General features: G+C 44.2%; 1 protein-coding gene across 1 annotated transcript in view; it reads left to right on the top strand.

Annotated features, from left to right (window-relative positions):
• Nucleotides 1–3,464: 3,464 nt before the first annotated feature.
• STK38L (serine/threonine kinase 38 like) overlaps nucleotides 3,465–18,420 on the top strand; it is a 31,426-nt gene continuing 16,470 nt past the window's right edge. Inside the window, exons 1-2 of the mRNA XM_032190687.1 lie at nucleotides 3,465–3,526; nucleotides 17,878–18,022. Of these exons, the coding sequence (XP_032046578.1) occupies nucleotides 17,889–18,022 (134 nt within the window). The 5' untranslated portion in view covers nucleotides 3,465–3,526; nucleotides 17,878–17,888. The remainder of the gene's footprint in view (nucleotides 3,527–17,877; nucleotides 18,023–18,420) is intronic.

The following is an 18,420-nucleotide window of genomic DNA, read 5'->3' as shown; positions in this document are numbered from 1 at the left end:
TGGTTCATAATTTATTGAGAGCTGGATGCAAATCCATTGACTCATTTCACGTAAGCTACCAAAGAGCTACTTCCAGTTATTGCCTGGACCAGGTCATCGAGCTGAAAGATGCCACCTCTGACTGCCAGCCATGCTTCACGAGAAACATAACAAACATGCATTACAAATATTTCAATGTTATAATTCAGCCTTTGAAGTTTTGGCACTTATTTGGCATATGTCTCCAAAGAGATATTTTTATCAAACTCTATATAGACAGCTTCAGTATTTTGTCATTTTTCTTTGTAGAGAATATTTTTGCTTTCTGTGAGGTGCCCAGAATTAAAGGATATAAAAATGACAAGATGCCCAAACCACAGTTGGATTCTAGGTCTCTTAGGCTTGTTGGGAGCTGGGCGTATCTGCAGTAGAGACACTTGTGCTCAGTCTTCCTCTGCTGCTCTGCGGTAGAGGGTGGGGATGGGGCAGGGAGGCAATCTAATTTGTTTGCTTCATTTTGGCCCTTAGAACATATTTTAACTGTAAGTCATGCCCATTTGCTGCTGTTTGGTTGCTGGGTTTCTGAAAGTGTTTGATAAACCAGTTATGGATCCAGCCGACAGTTACAGCCTTTTGAGAGGATCAGGAGAAGCAAATTGATGAATTTAAAGATTAATTCCAGGTACCATTACCACACAGAGGGCTGGCATTGTATCAGCTGCCAGGCAGGATTCATCTGCCTGTTGAGTGCTTAAAAGTTGCATATCCAAGCCAGTTAGTCATCCTAGCCTACCTCTGTAGGCAGTGGAGATGAAAGCAGACCTTTCAGAAGGGGATTCCTCTGAGCTGCCTTAGGAGATGTTTGCCTGTGGAAGTGACTGTTTTCACACCCTGCCATTAGAGCTGTTAGAACAAAGGCTATCATGTTTTTCAGGAGAAGATGACTACAAGCAAGGCCCAAGAGGCCCTGCAGTTGTGCAGCCCTGGATGCACGTATATGTTCCTGACTGCTTCGTGAATGTGACTGCTGAGTAGTATCCTATGGCAGCTGAAATTTCAACAGTTATAGAATCTCCTGGTCTCACCCTTGGTAAAACATCCCTGTAGGTACATGTGAAAACTTGTGAATTCACAGATTCCTTTTGTTTTTGCCAACAGCGTAGTCAGAATATGTTTGTTTTTTCTCCAGAATGTACTTCCTCCACAGCAGCTGCAAAAAGCCCCAGGCCCAGTGCAAACACATGCGGTCAGCAGGCACAGCACCTCTGCAGTTGCACCTCTGAAAAACCTGGGGCTTAGGTCAAATGAGCTTTGTTCTCAGACTTTTTTTCCTGTTTCATTGTGTAGTTCTACTTTTTTCCCATAGTCATTGTAGCAATTAGTATTCATCAAATAGAATCATATCTTGAGGTCTCTTCCAACCTAGAAATTCTGTGTGATTCTGTGATAGGCTGTGGAAGGGACCCACAAGGATCATCAAGTTCAACTTCTGGCTCTGCTCAGGACCACCCAAAAATTGAGAGCGTTGTTCCAAATGCTTCTTGAACTCCAGTGGGCTCGGTGCTGTGACTACTGCCCTGGGGAGCCTGTCCCAGTGCCTGACCACCCTCTGGGTGCAGAACCTTTCCCTAACCCCCAGCCTGACCCTCCCCAGTCCCAGCTCCATGCTGTTCCCTCGGGTCCTGTCATTGTCCCAGAGAGCGGAGCTCAGCACCTGCCCCTTTGCTCCCCTTGTGAGGGAGCTGCAGGCCGCCATGAGGCCTCCCCTCAGCCTGCTCTGCTCAGGGATGAACAAACCAAGCACCTCAGCTGCTCCTTGTGCATCTTGCCCTCTAGACCCTTTACCATCTCATAGCCCTAAAATAGGATTCCATAAACCATTTTGTTTTCCTGAAGTGTCTAAACTTTGCTTTTCAACGTATGCCTGTGAAGGCTTGCCGGAGGAACAGCTTGCTTCTCTCAGTGCTGACGTGATCTGTGTCCACTAAAGCTTTCTATTCTTGTGGTTCTGATGTTCTAGGCCATCGGATCCACACAGTCCAATAAATCCGGTTATCCCTCTCCTCTACCTGGCCAGAGGCAGGGCCCCTCTAGTCCTGGCTGGAGCGTCTGCCACTTAATTCTTGCAAATGAGAGGTAGAGGTCCCTTCATCATGGTCAAGAATAACATCAGCTCTTCTACTGCCTCTGGGGTACTGCCCAATAATACTAAATTAAAATACTAAAATACTAAAATAAAATAATACTAAACTGAAGGTGAGAGGCAGGACTAAAGCAACAATTCCATTCCTCAGATCTTCCTTTGGGTTTATGAACTATGCTTTGTGCTTCAGATGCTGATATGTTGCTGCTAATTGGTCTGTTGTTTGCTTGTTTCAAAGTCTTAAGATAAATCAGCTAGAGACCATTTTCTGTTCTTCTCATAGCATTTAAAAATACGTGGTATTTGTATAAATTGATGATGCTGTAGATGAGAAAAGCAGAGGAATTACAAGAGGTGATACTGGGATCTCTGACACAGGAATGATTGTGATGAGTATCGAGGAGCATTGGACTTAGCTACTGGGTTTTTGGGCTAGTTGGATTAATTTTATTGTGCCTCGGTTTCCTCATCTCAACATATCAGAACAATCTGATTTCATAAAACTACATGTGGAGAGTGCTGTGTAAGCCTGTAGGTTATCTTGGAGGTATTACTATTATTATTACTGCTGAATAATTGGAGTTGGAAGGGGTCTGTTCCCTAATCTGCTGTAGACACTGCTCAGGATTCTCTGGTCAAATTCTTCCCTTGCTCATACATCTTTGAAGCCCTTCCAAGACTGAGCCCATGTTCATTTACTTTTCTTCATAATTAGTGGTGATTCTACTGATAACTTGCTTTACAAAATGTTGTTGTTGTTGTTTGTTGTTGTTGTTTTTCAAAGTACCTCAAGATTTGGATAGAAAATACTTTAAAGGGGCAAAATATAATTTTCTTGAAAGCTGGAAGGCAGGTACATCACATGGGGAAGCAGAATAAGGCCTGCAGCTCTAATTCATTGGAAGATGTTTTCTGGCATTATTAACAAGAGAAATATCCCAAAGGAGAGGAAAGCAGCTTGAAGCTTGGTAACAACTTGAAGAGACCTTTGCAGCTTTGGCAATCCAGCACTGCAGGTGACCTGTGCTTTCAGGATTTGCTGAAGTTTCTATATATTGTTAATGATTTATTTCATAAGATTTTACTCAAGGGGATGGGAAAAAAGAAAACCCTAGCTTCTAGATCCTGCTCCTGTCCTAGTGTTACCATCTTAGACCTGGGGAGAGTAAAGATATTTTTGTTATGCAACTAGGCTAGGAAGGTAGGGCTCAGTATCAACTGGGGCATGATGTGTGGAATAAAAAGTTCTGCTTTTTGCACAGACTTTTTCTGACTGCTAGGATTATTTCTAAAGTAAGGGATTGTACATGGCTTTCTTTTCTGTATACAGGTGCAGGTGAAATATGTTTTAAGACTCAATTGAAGCTATTGCTATTTTTATTAATCACCCAAAGGATCACAAATGTAAGTATTTCTGATTCTATACTAATGCTACATTATTGAACTCCTTTTTTTAGTGCCCTTTATATTTTCAGAAGTGAAGAGAACATTGCAGAGCAGCTGCATCCCAATGATTTGTGAAGTTAAGACATACTGTCTTACCCTGTGTTGTATCAATGTGACAAACTATATTCTTGATATTATATATATTCCTGGGGCTTTACCGGGAAACTGGTAGAACTTTCCAAGTGTCCATTTATCAGTACTTTAAAAGACGGCTGATTAATGTTATTTGCATATGAGCAACAGAATGTGTAAACATTGACTGGGGACTCATTTGAATGAGCGCTTTCAGTAGGATTCACAACAGCAACACATCACCAAGGGTGAGAATTATAAGGATTAATGCCTCTTCTGCAGTCAACGGTAGTAGTTATCTGTTTCTCCAGTCTGATCAAATGGAAAGCTCAGAGAAATGCAGTGACAAGGAAGGGTCTGTATGCCTCGTAAGTTCTGCGGCCAGCTGAAATAATGCATTTTCAGAATGCATAAGTAAAAACACTAATCCTCCTCCAGCATGTTTTCTCCTAAGCGCTCAGGCTCTTTGTGTGTATGAACTCATTAAGCCTCCTAATGTGACCTGCTAAAGACAGGAATGATGTGTCAGTTCTCATGTAGGGTAACTGAGGCACACCCTATATCGTGGTGTTTGTTTTTTTGTTTTGTTTGTTTGTTTGTTTTTGTAGGTTTTGTTTTAGTGCATGGGAAGAACAGATGATTTGGATTCTATTTTACTTGATGCAGTTTCCCATGCTGTAACCACAAGAGCATCCTTCCTCTGTACATACATCATCTACAACTAGAAACAGAAATGTCAAAATATTCACAATTTAAACACTTGCATCGTTGCTAAATGCCAGGAATTTAATGTGCGTTTATTCTGCTGAAAGATTTGTCTACCTCAAGTCACCTTTGGGGATGTGTTAGGGATGCCTTGGTTGATAACTCTTTTGGTAGAGTTGTGGAGTAGAACAAGAGGAAATGCATTAAGGAATGAGTGAGAAACTAGAGAGGGCCTTAAGGTGGATATTCCTGTGTTTTACTGTAAATGAGGTACTGGACTTTGCTCTCAGCATTCTTGGGTGCTCATAAAATAATTCAGATTCAAGCACAAAGTATGTCTCTCTTCTGCGTAGTGTAGACGTGTGGTCCACATTAGCATTGCTGCTTGAACATGCTTGTCCACAGTGGGCTTTTTTCAGCATACCAGAGCCAAGCGGCTTTCCAGGAGAAGCACTCAGCAACTGCTGATGCAAGCAGAAGCATCACATACTACAAATCCTTCCTGGTCTTTGTAAATTTAGCCACGGTTATTCATGAAGGGTGCAGTCTTTGATACACCATATAGAGGATAGGTGTTCAGCTGTTCATTAACCTCACTGTGATCATTTTCATCAAAATCAAACAAGTTGTGTTCTGTATTGATGCAGCTTGAAGTAAAGGGGGGGGGGGGAGGGGGTTTGCCACAGCCTCTTTTGAAATCTTTGCAAAGCTGTCCACTCCACCAGCCTGTTTCTAAATGGAGCCAGCAAAATCTGGTGCGAGAAGAACGTGGCTCACTGGAGAGAGTTAACCTCTGTTTAACAGTTGTTGTAGTTAGGGTATGGCGTGTTAGGAAGAACTTCTTTACTGAAAGGGTTGTGAGGCATTGGAACAGGCTGCCCAGGGAAGTGGTGGAGTCACCATCCCTGGAAGTCTTCAAAAGACGTTTAGATGTAGAGCTTAGGGATATGGTTTAGTGGGGACTGCTAGCGTTAGGTCAGAGGTTGGACTCGATGATCTTGAGGTCTCTTCCAACCTAGAAATTCTGTGATTCTGTGATTCTGTGAAACCTGTAGCTTGTTGATGTGACTGGCCACAGGGAGAACAGACAGTCCTGTACTTCTGCTGCCACAGGTGTATCCAAACCCTGCTTGGATGTCCAAACTTAGGTGCCTGCAGAATGGACAGAGCCCTTCCATCCCTTTCTTCCCTATGCCTAATCCATGTGCTTCATTACTCCCCTTTCACTGGATTTGGCAGTTGTGTAGTTGGAGGGTAGGACAAACTAGCTCACGGATGTTGTGGAAGAAATATCTCCCCTTTCCAGGGGTGTGGAGATGGACAGTACCTTAGAACTGCTGCAGTATCAGGAATACAGTGGGAGTGTGTGGCCGGGATGGGAAGGATCAATAAAGAATGCTGGAGGGGGAGAGAGGAGGACCTCTGTCTCTTTCCAAGAACCAATTCAGAGACCTGCATTGACACTCCTGGAAACAGCAACTTCTGTCCTTTCTGTGTAAGTGCCTTGTGCCCAGGGCCCAATTCCCATAAGAAACGTCAACATTAAATATTGTTTCAAACGTGGAAATGATCTCATTCTTCCTAGAGCTTATTTGGGTTTTCTGTCTTGGTTACTATTTATGGGAAATAGCTGGTTGAATCCAACTCGTCAAGCAGTGCAGATCACTGCCTGGAAGTCCTCTTTATTTGCCACTCCATTGGTCTCCATCTTTACACTTTGTTGACACTGAGTTGGCATTTCCCTTCAGGCTTCCTGCAGGTAACTCCAATTGTCTTCCTCTCCACTTGTTGGATAAAGAAATGGAGTCACCTTAGTCACCTTATAGGGCAGTAGAGGCTTGCATGTTGAAAAGTAGCAGTGAGCTGTTCTGCAGGAACTTGGGAGTTGCTTTTCCTTCTGCCTTCCTATGAAGCCCATACCTTCGTATTAAGTAACCTATGTTGCATGAAGAGTGCTTCTTACTGATGAGCCTCAGTCCTTTTCTCAGCCGCTTTACCCCCGGGACATGCTGCTAGACACTTCTGAAAGCTTTACTGGTAGGAAAGGCTCTTTCCTAAAGAGGCTGTCATCTTGTTCTCTTATTCTTGTCATAATCAATTTGATCTTGAAAGCATATGAAATTAGGTTCTTTCCTGTTTTCTTTATTTAATCTGGAAATTTGCCCATTTTTGTATGTTTAACTGTGGTGTAGCAGATACACTACAGCCTCAATATGTTTTAGAAACCTGAGCAAATAAGCATATCCTCTGTTCCTTTTCCCACTCACTTTCTATTGCAGCTGGATATGGCAAGAGTTTTTGCCCACCCACACCCTGCTTGTGCTTCTCTTGTCCCTTAGCTAGGAAACCAGATAATTGAATTGAATCTCTGAGATTAAGTTAATGGAAAACTCCACCTGTTTTGGATGAGCTTTCCCAGGCCACGACTGGAGAATGACCTTCCACAGGAAACTAATGCCCTTCACAAACCTCATCATCTTTCACCTAGGTGCAAATCTTCTCTTTGCCTTTCTTTACTCTCCGCCCCCCCCTCCTTTCTAGAATGGTGGATATATGTGTGTGTGTAGGAGGGAATGTGTATATGTACACATACCCGTAACAAAGCACTCCTGGTCACACTTAGCCCTAGAGATGAGCAGTTGTGGTGTTAGGCAGTGGGCTGCACGAAGCCTCAGAGATCTGAAGAAGGGAAAAAAAATAAAAGAAACCCTGAAGACTTGCTTTTCTTTTTACCTAAACCTCTACCTCAAATCCCAGCTACCCCCTTGCAGTGTATTTTTGTTCTCAAAGTGATACACAGCTGCTGTTGAAATGCAAAAGCACAGTTGTATTGACCCTGCCTCTTCTTCCCTAAACCAGTCTGATGGTAAGACAGAATGACAGTGCTTTCTCTGTTCAGTTGCCCTTGTTAGCCCTGGAGGGATTATATTGTTGCTGTTAGGGCTCTTTCAGGAAGCAGCGTTTCTATCCACCTTGGGTATCACAGAATCGTCTAAGTTGGAAGACACCTCCAAGATCACCTAGTCCAACCTCTGACCTTACACTTAACCAGTCCTCCACTAAACCATACCACTGAGCTCTACATCTAAATGTCTTTTAAAGACCTCCAGGGATGGTGACTCAACCACTTCCCTGGGCAGCCCATTCCAGTGCCTAACAGCCCTTTCAGTAAAGAAGTTCTTCCTAATATCCAACCTAAACCTCCCCTGGCACAACTTTAGCCCATTCCCCCTCATCCTGTTGCCAGGCACGTGGGAGAATAGACCAACCCCCACCTTGCTACAGCCTCCTTTAAGGTACCTGTAGAGTGCAATAAGGTTGCCCCTGAGCCTCCTTTTCTTCAGGCTGAACAAGCCCAGCTCCCTCAGCTGCTCCTCGTAGGACTTGTTCTCCAGACCCCTCACCAGCTTCGTCGCCCTTCTCTGCACCCGCTCAAGCACCTCTATGTCCTTCTTGTAGCGAGGGGCCCAAAACTGAACACAGTACTCAAGGTGCGGCCTCACCAGAGCGAAGTACAGGGGAACAATACCCTAGCCCTGCTGGCCACACTGCTTCTTATACAAGCCAGGGTGCTGTTGGCCTTCTTGGCCACCTGAGCACACTGCTGGCTCATATTCAGCCAACTATCCACCAATACTCCCAGGTCCTTCTCTGCCTGGCAGCTTTCCAACCACTCATCTCCCAGCCTGTAGCTCTGCTTGGGGTTGTTGTGCCCCAGGTGGAGGACCCAGCACTTGGCCTTGTTGACCTTCATCAGTACAGAGGGCTGGAGCTCCTGGTGGTTTGGTGGTAAGGGCAGGGCCCATCTCCCATCTCTACCTCCCAAATCTGCTTCCCAGCTTCAGCCTCTAGGAAGGTGGTACCACGTATTCCTCTTCTCTGGGTCAAGAGACTGTACGCATCTTTTCCTATCTGTATCCTGGGTCTCATCACGGTCATCTGCTTATGTGCCAACAGCTGCCTCCTTCTCCAAAAACCATAGTTAAAGAAATTAACTGTTGTAGTGGGATTTGAATGGGCAAGCATCTGATCTCCGGCACTGCACGTACTAACAAGATGCACCACCTGCGTTTGTAGCTTTTAAGGCCAGAGGGATCTGTTGTGCTCATTAACCCTGACTGCAGGCATAGCACAGGCTGTAGCTGGTCGGTCATTGATGTCCTGCATCTTGTTTAGCTGCCAACTCCTTTGCTGTCACAAACTTATTATGTGTAATGTCTATATTAAATTGTGACTGATGTGATTTTCAAAAGAGCCTAGCAGGAGTCAGGAATTTGAACATATATCACCAAAAAAGAAAAAACAATTCAGTGCCATCTTCTCCTGCTATAAAATCCAATACAAAAATCCCTCCTAGTTCCCAAAGGCGAAGCCTCTCTCTGTTCCTGCCTCCTTAAGCTCCTTAGAAAAGAGAAAGGCTTCTTAGCATCCCTAAAATTAAAGAGTTGAATTTTTTGTCTCAAGGCTGAAAATATATTACAATTTCAAGGAAGCTTTATGCAGATGTCATATTAGAACCATCTTTTATTTTTTACTACTTTCTTGAGTTGTACCTCTTGGCCATGAAAGAGCCAGACCTGGAGAAATCTACTGTGACTGAAATATACTTTCAGACAGCTGTATGTGTTTTGAAGTGGAACATATCTTTCATTGGACCCGAGTATACTTTTATCCAGAAAACCAGTAAGTAACCAAGGAGGAAGCAGAGTTCTGGTCAGTGACCTCTAAAAGGATTGCTCTTGCTCTGTAATAAAAATTATTTCATGATCCAAAACATTGCAGTAAAATGTTGTGCAAGGAAATTAATTTAGCAGGTCTTAAAACAAGATTTTCTTGAATATGTGTGGATACAAGTACTTGCTAAAAGCTGACAAAATGCTTAGGTGCAGATGAATGCACTTACTTCAGTAGGTAGAAGTGTCTACAACCATGCAGCTCTTCTTTGAGGACAAAGATCTACACCACATTGGAACCTGGGGAGACGCAAGAGAGAGGAAAGATGGCAGCAAGCTAAAGCCAACCCTGAAATACCATGCCATTACCTTTTGTAATTACACCATTACCTTTTCAGCAGACTGCTGATTTCCCTTGTTGGCCCCCTCAGAGAGGGAGGCCTGCATGGCACTGCTGATCTGGTTCCCCCATCATGTGCTGTGCTGAGACCTGCCATGTTGAGCCCCTGGGGCACTGCACAGAGCTGGCCTCATCTTTGGAGCACTCTTTGGAAGACAGAGCAGCGAGGGTACACCAGCCCCCCTGTGCCCTGGCTCTCCATCCTTCTTGACCAAGCAGATGTATAACCTCTTCTGTTTTTCCCCCTCTACCCAAGGTTAATGGGGTGCACGTGTTTGTCTGTCTTGTGGCCATGTGCACAGTGGTTTTAATGGTATTAAAGCCCAAAAGTTTGGATTGTTGTCTGAAAAAGCCCTCCTGTAAAGAAATTAAAGTGATTTTTTTGGAAGGACTGAGCTCGTGAAAATATTTACTGCAGTCATTCAGTGCCAAGGTCCAATGCTCCTAGACCAGGATGTCTGAAGATTGTACTGTGGGATGGAGCTGCCGATCTCCCACTACTAATGAAAGCTGAAGCTATAATTTTCACATCAAAACTATTTTTGCTAATGTGCATATACATTTCTATATATGCCTAGTTTATATATATACCCATAGATGCATGCCATAAATGTATATATTTTTGTATATACACACGCAGTGTTACCACCCGGTATCTTTTCCTGTCAGGGAAAGGAATTTCCATTTGTCAGTCATGCTTGCCACTCGCTGGAAGCAGGACTGAATCACAGGCAGGTGTTCATGGGAGACTCGTGCTGCTTTCCTTGGTTGAAAAGCAGGAAATCCTGGAGTGCAGTGGAACTCCAATATTCAGTTTTTATTCCATATTAGGAAATACTTCCTTATCATTACCACGGATGTGTTGTAACCATTCGTGAGATTAATTTCGGTGAGGCACGTTGTAAAAGCAAGGCCCTGTTGCTTCGTTCTCGCTTTTGGGCATGCTGGGCTGGAGGGACCGAAGACCCCGGCCCAGGGACCAGGGACCCAGGCCCAGGCTTTTACAACCAATGCTGGCAAAACCTTCCTCACCGAGATGTTTAAAGAGAGGCACTGGGAGCCCCAGCACTCCGTCCAGGTTACTCCACCTCTCATGCTGGCATGGAGCATTGAGTGGCAATGGGAGAGAAGCAAAAAGATGGCTGAAAGCGAGGCTGGATGGAAAGTGGGACGGCTTCTTTCAGAAACTGCACTGGCTAATGCCAGCTTGGGGTGAATTTATAACTGGAGCTTTTGCTGCTGTCATTTTGGAGGGATTTTCACCTGCTTCGAGCCCTTTCTTTGTACTTGGCTGCAGGTGGGGTTTGTGGTGTTAGGAGCCTGCAGCAGCCACAGGTCCCTCACATGTCTCCAGCCCCATCTACTGGGGTTCTGCACATGTCCTGACATCTCTGTATGTTTTTTTCATGGCAGTCAGGCACTGGGAGCACCACTCTTCTCTCTCTGTCAGCTGGGACCAGGGCAGTCGCGGGGTTCAGACGCAGCTACGAGGGGTGGCTTGTGTGGGTGCTCTGTGGGGAAAGCGAGAATGGCTTAAAATGGCTAAAACATTTGAGCATCTCTTGCTTTTAAATAGCAGAGCCTGTTCTGATGGGGCTAATTTTACTCTGCTTCTTAGTGCTGCTTTAAATAGAGCAAATGTAATTCATGCTGTAACTTTAAAGAAGCAAAACTTAGTGAACATAACGTGCCTTGAGAACGAAAAACAAACTAAAGGAAATGAAGTATATAGTAAGGTAAATGAAAGGCTAAAGTGTTAGTGAGGCTTGTTGCAGTTTTGCATTTCATTTTCACTTCTCAGATGGGGACTGCACTAAAAGCCAGGGGATGTCAAAAAGATCTGCTTTTGGCAATAACACCGAAGAAGAAAAATCTGCGTGTGAAGTATCTGATTTGTTGTATTTGGCAGGGAATGTTGCCTCCTTCAGATATATTTAATAAAATAGAGGCTTGTGAGTTGTAATACTACCGAAAACATAAATTATGTAGGAAGAAAATATTTTCCTTTCCAAAACATATCCCAGAGCAGTGCTCGGCAAACGCACTGGTCTAACAACAATGAACTTCAGTAACAGCAATAGCGCAGCTAGTGTCACCCAGATGCCAGAAAAAAAAAAAAAAAAAAAAAAAAAAAAGAATACTAATGTCAAAACTCACTGAATTTAAGTTCACATATGCTAATTAAAAATCTTTGGGCAAGACTGTATTTTGACGGTGGCAGTCTTTGTTTTGGGATAACGTAAGCACTAAGATCTAGCTCCAAGACTTGAAAAATACTGGCCCAAGGCTGGCAGAGATGGCAGTAGCAGGGTTTTTCCTGTTTGCTTGCTGTCCCAAGGCTTCAGGACTCTGTAGTGTTTTGTGTGTTTCTGGAGGTTTCTCAAAAGTTTTGGAAGTGGATTCCAAAAGGGTTGTAGGAGAAGAAGGCAGAGAACTTCTCTGAGAGGAAGTTTGGTGTAAACAATGGGACAGTGAAAACAGGCATGACACAATTGCCAAATTTGTGCTGGAAGAACCCGTAGCACAGAAAGTCCTTTTCCTTCAGGGCTGTTAACACAGCATGACCACTTTCTCCTTCTGTCCAATCACTGGAGCTACCAGCTGTCCCACAACACTTTTATCCGTGCTACCTGTGTGCATATCAGCTCCCAGTATGCACAGTTGCGTGCTCCACAAGTTGCCCACAGAGCCTGGGCGGCTGCTGCTCCAGCTGCTGCTCCTCCCCTCGCCGGCTGCTGTGTCACACCACCTCATCCTGCTGAGCCTTTGGCTGCTTGTTGCATTTATCTGTCCCTGCCCACTGCCTTTTGATGTGAATCATGCAGTTATTTGTGTATGGTGGGTTGTTTTTTTTGTATACATGTGTATAAATATCCTGTCTCTCTTTAACGGAATCTGAGCAATTTGGAGTTGGCAGGGCTGGTGCTCAGACATCCATCTGTGCTGTATCCATTCTGTCTTCCCAGATAGCACTTTATTTTTTAGATATAATTCCAGTCACCAGTGGGTTTAGTGCCCAGTTTTGCTAGCTGCTTTGCTGTGTTGCCTGTACAGAGCTGAGCAGTGTTACTCTGAGTGTTCCCTGGCTTCTCACCCAGAAGAACTCCAGTGCTACACATGGTGGTGATAACTGGCACTTCTGAAGGTAACCACTGTATTGAGCTGTGTGAATTTACTTTGGAACAAGTCTGACACCAAAACTGTGTCTCTTTTAGTTTCTAGTTCTATAAACTAGAGTTTATAAACTTTGCAGCTTTAACATTTTTACTGCAGTCGGGAACTGGCTTCCTAATTCCTGGGGTTAGGAGCGTGCTTGGGTATCTAAATGACAATTGTTATCAGCCTTACTGTGAAGTGGCATGGCTGTTTTGAGAGGAGGGGCTGGCATTCAGTATGCCATTCAACATGTATGTAGCTTTATGTTTCAAATCAGTGTCAGAGACCCAGCGGCATGAAGAAGGCATCATAGTGCTGTCACGTGGAGAAATACATATTTTTGTCTCTGAAAGAATTGTGTTCTTTGCTCAGTAGCTTAAGTACACATTTAGTAACAAGTCTGGAGTAAACTTACTGTTGGGCTGATGTATGGTTATGTTGTATGCATGGTTTCAAGAATAAGAATATTTCCTTTGTGGGACTTGGATCCAGATTAATTTGATAGTAAAACCAAATTACATGATACAAGGTGTAAGTGCAGGAAACCTGCCTGGAAGGAGGTTGGCATCTTCAGAGCCAGTCTTATGGAAGCAAAGCCCAGTTGTGACACTGTCCCTGTCCGGCTTGCACAAGTTTGCTTTTCTCCCGGCTGTCTGTGTAAGAGAGCAAGAGCTGATCATAGTGGTTGCTGTAGTATCTTGAGACGTGAACCCCCTAATAAGGCAAGCAGCATTCTTCATGGAACGATTGGCTTCAGTTCTCACTGCCTGTAGCAAGTGGTCGCATATTCACCTTCTCATTGAAATAAAAAGGTCACTTAAAAAGGTAAATGTGAAAGATCAGAAGAATGTCAGAAGGATCTGAAATGATTGACTTCCCTGTCTTTTCTGGAGGGAGGTAGCTGTCTTTTACTGAGATAGTTAGTGATGGTGAACTGTGAGGTACAGTTCAAATGTTTGGTGATAAAAAGTGTTAGGGTTATGCTGTCTACTCCACATCCCTGTCCTTTTGCTCCATGTTTGCAGGCTGGAAAGTAAGGCATAGGGTAATAAAGTAAATTTCTTGACACCTTGTAGCACATCTGGGTAAGTAAAAATAGGCTCTAAGATTATCAAGTGTGGAGCTTCATGCTTCCCTGGCAGGTGATAGCTCTGCGCCCTCCCTCAGCTCCAAGTGTCCCAAGCAGGAGCTGTGAAAGCGAGAGACCATGTGCACGAGGCTTGGATTTTGTGTCTTCATCCTCTCCTGATTAGAAAATAAACCCAGCTGAGTGCCAAGCATTTTCTTTAGGGGAGAATGGATCTCCAGGGGCCTTGACTTCTTTCATCTTTCCCCTTCTGAGTTTTTACTAATACACGGGATTGGATACTTCTGATGTTTTGCTTTAATTAACCAGAGCCTTAATCTGAGAATCTAATATGAAAACACTGCTGATGGACTGTGGGAGCTGCCAAGAAGCCTCCTGGAGAGGATGTGAGTTTTGAGTTACCAGTTGTGCAGCAGAAGCTAGATTTCCAATGGTGGAGACACTGTCAGGAAAATCAATGCTGTAATAGAGTTGCCATGCTAGATAGGAGCAGAGGCTGAAGTTGTAGTAGCTACTGTTTGGCCTGTCTTTACTTTCCAGTTAGAAAATACATGTATCTCAGAGTAAAGCAAAAAAATATATATGCTTGGGCCAGGCAGCATTTTTCACCAGGAAGGAGATAGCAGGTGAGGAGAGAAACTTACTCAGAGGGGACTCTTAATCTCCAGTTAGTTAGCATGGGGCCTGCTGTCCCCTTTCTGCTGCTCTTCCTTTGGTGGTGCCCTCCATGCCACTATCCCACCTACCTCTCATATAGGGCGACAAGGGGATGCTTTGCACACCTAGAGCTCCTCACTCCTCTCTCCTCTGTGTCCCTGCCATAGGGGCTAACTGATGAGCAGACCAGGCACTGGGAGAAAGTCTCACACTGGGAATTTAGCCACCTGTTCAGGCGGCACAAACCTGATTCCTGGGCCAAAGAGCACATATGGTTCTTCTGCTCTTGGCAGCTCCAAGGCCTTGTCCCGCAGGCCACACACAGCTCAGCGCCTCCTGTTGATTAGATTGTTTTGATGTCTCTCTCATTCAGAGCCTGTGGTGTATCATTTTTTCCAAAGCAACGGGCCCTTCAGAAAGGCCTTCGGTCTTTGCCAGCCAGAGGAGCTGCAGCGAAGTGTGCCTGGTCAGCTCATGTGAGCTTCCTGTGCTCCAGGGAGCCCAGTGCAGTGCCAGTGCTGCAGCAGGAGGAGAACAGTGATGCTCTGCCAAGTTATGCGAGTTGGGGTGGGTTAATCAGCTTCTGAGGGCATTTCCAAGAGCTGTGGGGGGCACCTCTTCAAAACATTCCCATGAACGTGGTGAGGTCAGTAAAAGCAGGGTTCAGGCAATGAAGCTTTGAAGCCTCTTCCTTCCACCCCCTCCAGCATCAGCTGTTTACAAAAGTCATACTTAAATATTTTACTTGATGGCTCCCAACTGCATATTTTGTTTGAGATGCAGATTTGTGCGTTGTTTTGGGGTTGGATAGTGCAAGCAGAGAGGTAGGAGGAAAAAGGACAAAGAGGTTTTCTCTGTTGTGAATTGAGTAGGGTTTGCTGAGCACATTGGGTGTCCTGCCACCTCAAGCCCTTTTCCACTTATGTTGGGGAACCTGGAGAGCTCACAGTGCTTCTCAGATTCACAACGCTTTTACCCCATAGTGACAGAGCCGACTGGTAGCCATCTAGGGTAGCCACCAACCACAAGGAGAGCGAATGTCAGCTGCCTTCATCCCTCCTCACCCGGCAGAGCTTCAGGGCCACTGGGGCACGTGAGGCCATGTGGGGTACAGGCAGCCCATGCTCCTGTGGCCATCTCCCTCCTGTCCTAGTGGGCTTGTGCTGTGGTATGGTGGGGAGGTCGGCATGACCTGTGGATCAAGAGCTTTCTCTGAGCTCACTAGGTTACTGGTTGGGTTCTCTTCTGTGTTTTCTTACTGTAGCACCACAGTGAAGTTCAGCCCTGCTATAAATAGTGGGGTGTGCTGATGCCAGAGCGGTTATCTCATTTTCACAGGCTTAATAAAATCAAATGACTTAGATTCACTCTTCGGTAGCATCGGCATTTGCAACTATAGGAGCATGGGGAAAACAAATCAATGGGAAACAAAACTGCAGTGTGGTTTTATCCTACCAGGAATAGGAGGCGTACAAATGGTAAACAGCCCGTTGCCTGCTGATGCTAGGGCGTGCTTTACCTTAAAGAAAGGTTAATCCACTCCGAGCCTGGGCTAATGCTACACTCCCCTGACACTGCAAAACCATCAGAAGGCAAGTTTTTACTTTGCTAGATAATTTCTTGAAATAATTTAATCGTGGATGCTGGTGTGTGTTCAGCATTTGTTTAATTTGGGTGTGTCAACACACTGCCTGCCGGTTCTGCTCTCAGATACCTGTTTTATATTTACCTTTTCCCACCTATCAAGGAAGAAAGGTAGTGTAATGTAGGAGAGCAGACTTAGCAGGTAGAGTGCAGCAAAGTTCCCTAACTTTTGGAAAAGTGTCCAGCATAAGGGATGTTTTTGTATGGAGAAAGTAGCCCCTGAATTTTCAGTGACAGTTACTGGGAGTTGACAGCTCTCATCTTTCTCTAGTAGAAAATTGAAGGGGACAGAATAATGATTAAAAAAAATAAAGATCTGCATCATCACAAAACAGCTGTAGTGCTATTAAAACCTCCTTGCACGTGTGTGGGGAGATCCATTTGTATTCTCAGAGCTCCAGCATCTTGCACACTCTAAAATACATGGCTAAAGTAATAGCCATATAATGTTATAAAAAGCCTTTATTTGTGATACAGCAGCTGCATTTCTGGCAACAAATATCTTATTGTCACCCCAAATTCAATTAAAAATTCACAAGATAAAGTGCTGTCCTCACAGAGAGTAGCCAGCGCATCCAAAACAAAGAAAAACAAACAAACAAAAAAACACAAGACAGAATTAAACAATCTTCCTATATGATGTAGAAATGCAAGTCTATTTCTGTATGAAACCTTTAATTATTTTACCTTAAAAGGTATTAAGGGCTGCCTGAAGATCATAAACCTAATTTAAGGTTTGTCTTCCTCAAAATCCCCTGGTGAAATTAGAGGGGTTACATGAAAGAAAGAAAGAAAGAAAGAAAGAAAGAAAGAAAGAAAGAAAGAAAGAAAGAAAAGAAAAAAGTGTATTTACTTCTGGTTAGCTTTTCAAAATAATAAATAAATAAATAAACACCTTGAGCAAACAAAGATGCTGTTATTTGTGGCTCCCCTCTGTGGTGGAGCAGCAGCTCTGCTGGTGTGCCTCAGCCCATGTTCAGGTAGGGCATGAGTCCTCCTAGGACACACTGTGTTTTGTTCCTCTTGTTGACTTTTTCTTTTAACCCCTGTCAGCTGCAAGGAGCTTGGGACTGCCCTGAGATGCCTTTGTCCTTCATTAAAAGGGTTCTTCTGGCACAGGGAATTCTGTAAAGAGTGGGTGCTCCAGAAAGCCCTCATCTGGTTGTCAGTGTGGCACAGGGGTAGTGGTAAATGAATGAAACCGAAATGCTGGTAGCCTAATGCTCTTGTGGTGGGGAAGAGTTTTCTATTCTTGCTGGTTGGCTGTTGCTTTAAAAAAAAAAAAAAAAAAAGGAAAAATACGGAAGTTTTCCATTTAAGATATGGTGATGCCAGTATTTCACTTTGACGTGATACTTTCTAAAATTCCCCAACTGTCCATGTGCAATTTTGTTGAGCTCCTTTTGAATTCTAAGATATCAGGTAGGTATTCCTTATCCTTGAAGTCACCTCTGGATAGTGTTAGGATTTTTGTTCATTTTTCCTGTCCTTCTGGTAGTCCTTAGCATTTCTGGAGTCTGAAGATGCCACAAAGCCATCCTGCACATCCAGCTGTGGGAGCTGCCCCATCCTCTTGCTTTTTTCTTTTACTTTCCATGCTCTGCCATCTCTTCCCTCCCCCAGGCTGGGCTCAAGCCCACCAGAGGTACATTTTCCCAACATGAGGTGTTTGTTTTTTTTTTGTTTTGTGTTAGAGAGTGGGTAGTAAGTCCTGGTAACTTGGGATAGTTTTATAATACAGTGTTTTGTTGTTTTTTGTTTTTTGTTTTTTTAAATGGAGTTTCTTATATATTAAGAACAGTGCTTTTCCTGTGATTTCTATAGTGTCTAAGATTTTGGAGACGGAGAGTAGGAAAGAAGTATACATATCCACTTTTTTTCCAAGTGAGTAATTATTTGATGTGCTCTGTTTCAGTGCATGTTACCATGGCGATGACTGCAGGGACTACAACATCCTTTCCCATGAGCAACCACACCCGGGAGAGAGTGACAGTGGCCAAGCTTACGCTGGAGAACTTCTACAGCAACCTAATTACCCAGCACGAAGAGAGAGAAACAAGGTACCAGCTCTGCTTTCTCTCACCTTTCTCCAGCTTTTCTTGGTTGACTTTTGGCAGCATTTGTTCAGGAGGAGTTTCAGCCCTGTGCACAGAGTGGGTCTCAGCAGGTTTTCATTACTTGATAGCAAGGAGCTCATCACCTAAAGGTGCAGCTGCTGTCTGTGCTGGCAGACCTGTGAACATGCCCTCCTGCACCAAGCAGTCACTGAGTGACTGAGCGCCTCTGCTGCTGAAGTTCTCGTGCAACTTATCACCTTCTCAAATTATTATTACTTTATGGAAACCACTCTGTGTGTGGTCTTACTTTGCTGCACATGTGAGGTTTTTACTTGTGTGCGTGGTTTTGGTGACCTCTGGTTCCTTCACATGTGCCACAGGGAATAAACCCTACAGAGGCA

The sequence above is a fragment of the Aythya fuligula genome, chromosome 1 (genome assembly GCF_009819795.1).
Source record: "Aythya fuligula isolate bAytFul2 chromosome 1, bAytFul2.pri, whole genome shotgun sequence".
NCBI classification, from domain to species: Eukaryota; Metazoa; Chordata; class Aves; order Anseriformes; family Anatidae; genus Aythya; species Aythya fuligula.
This window is presented reverse-complemented; position numbering and strand designations above follow the sequence as displayed.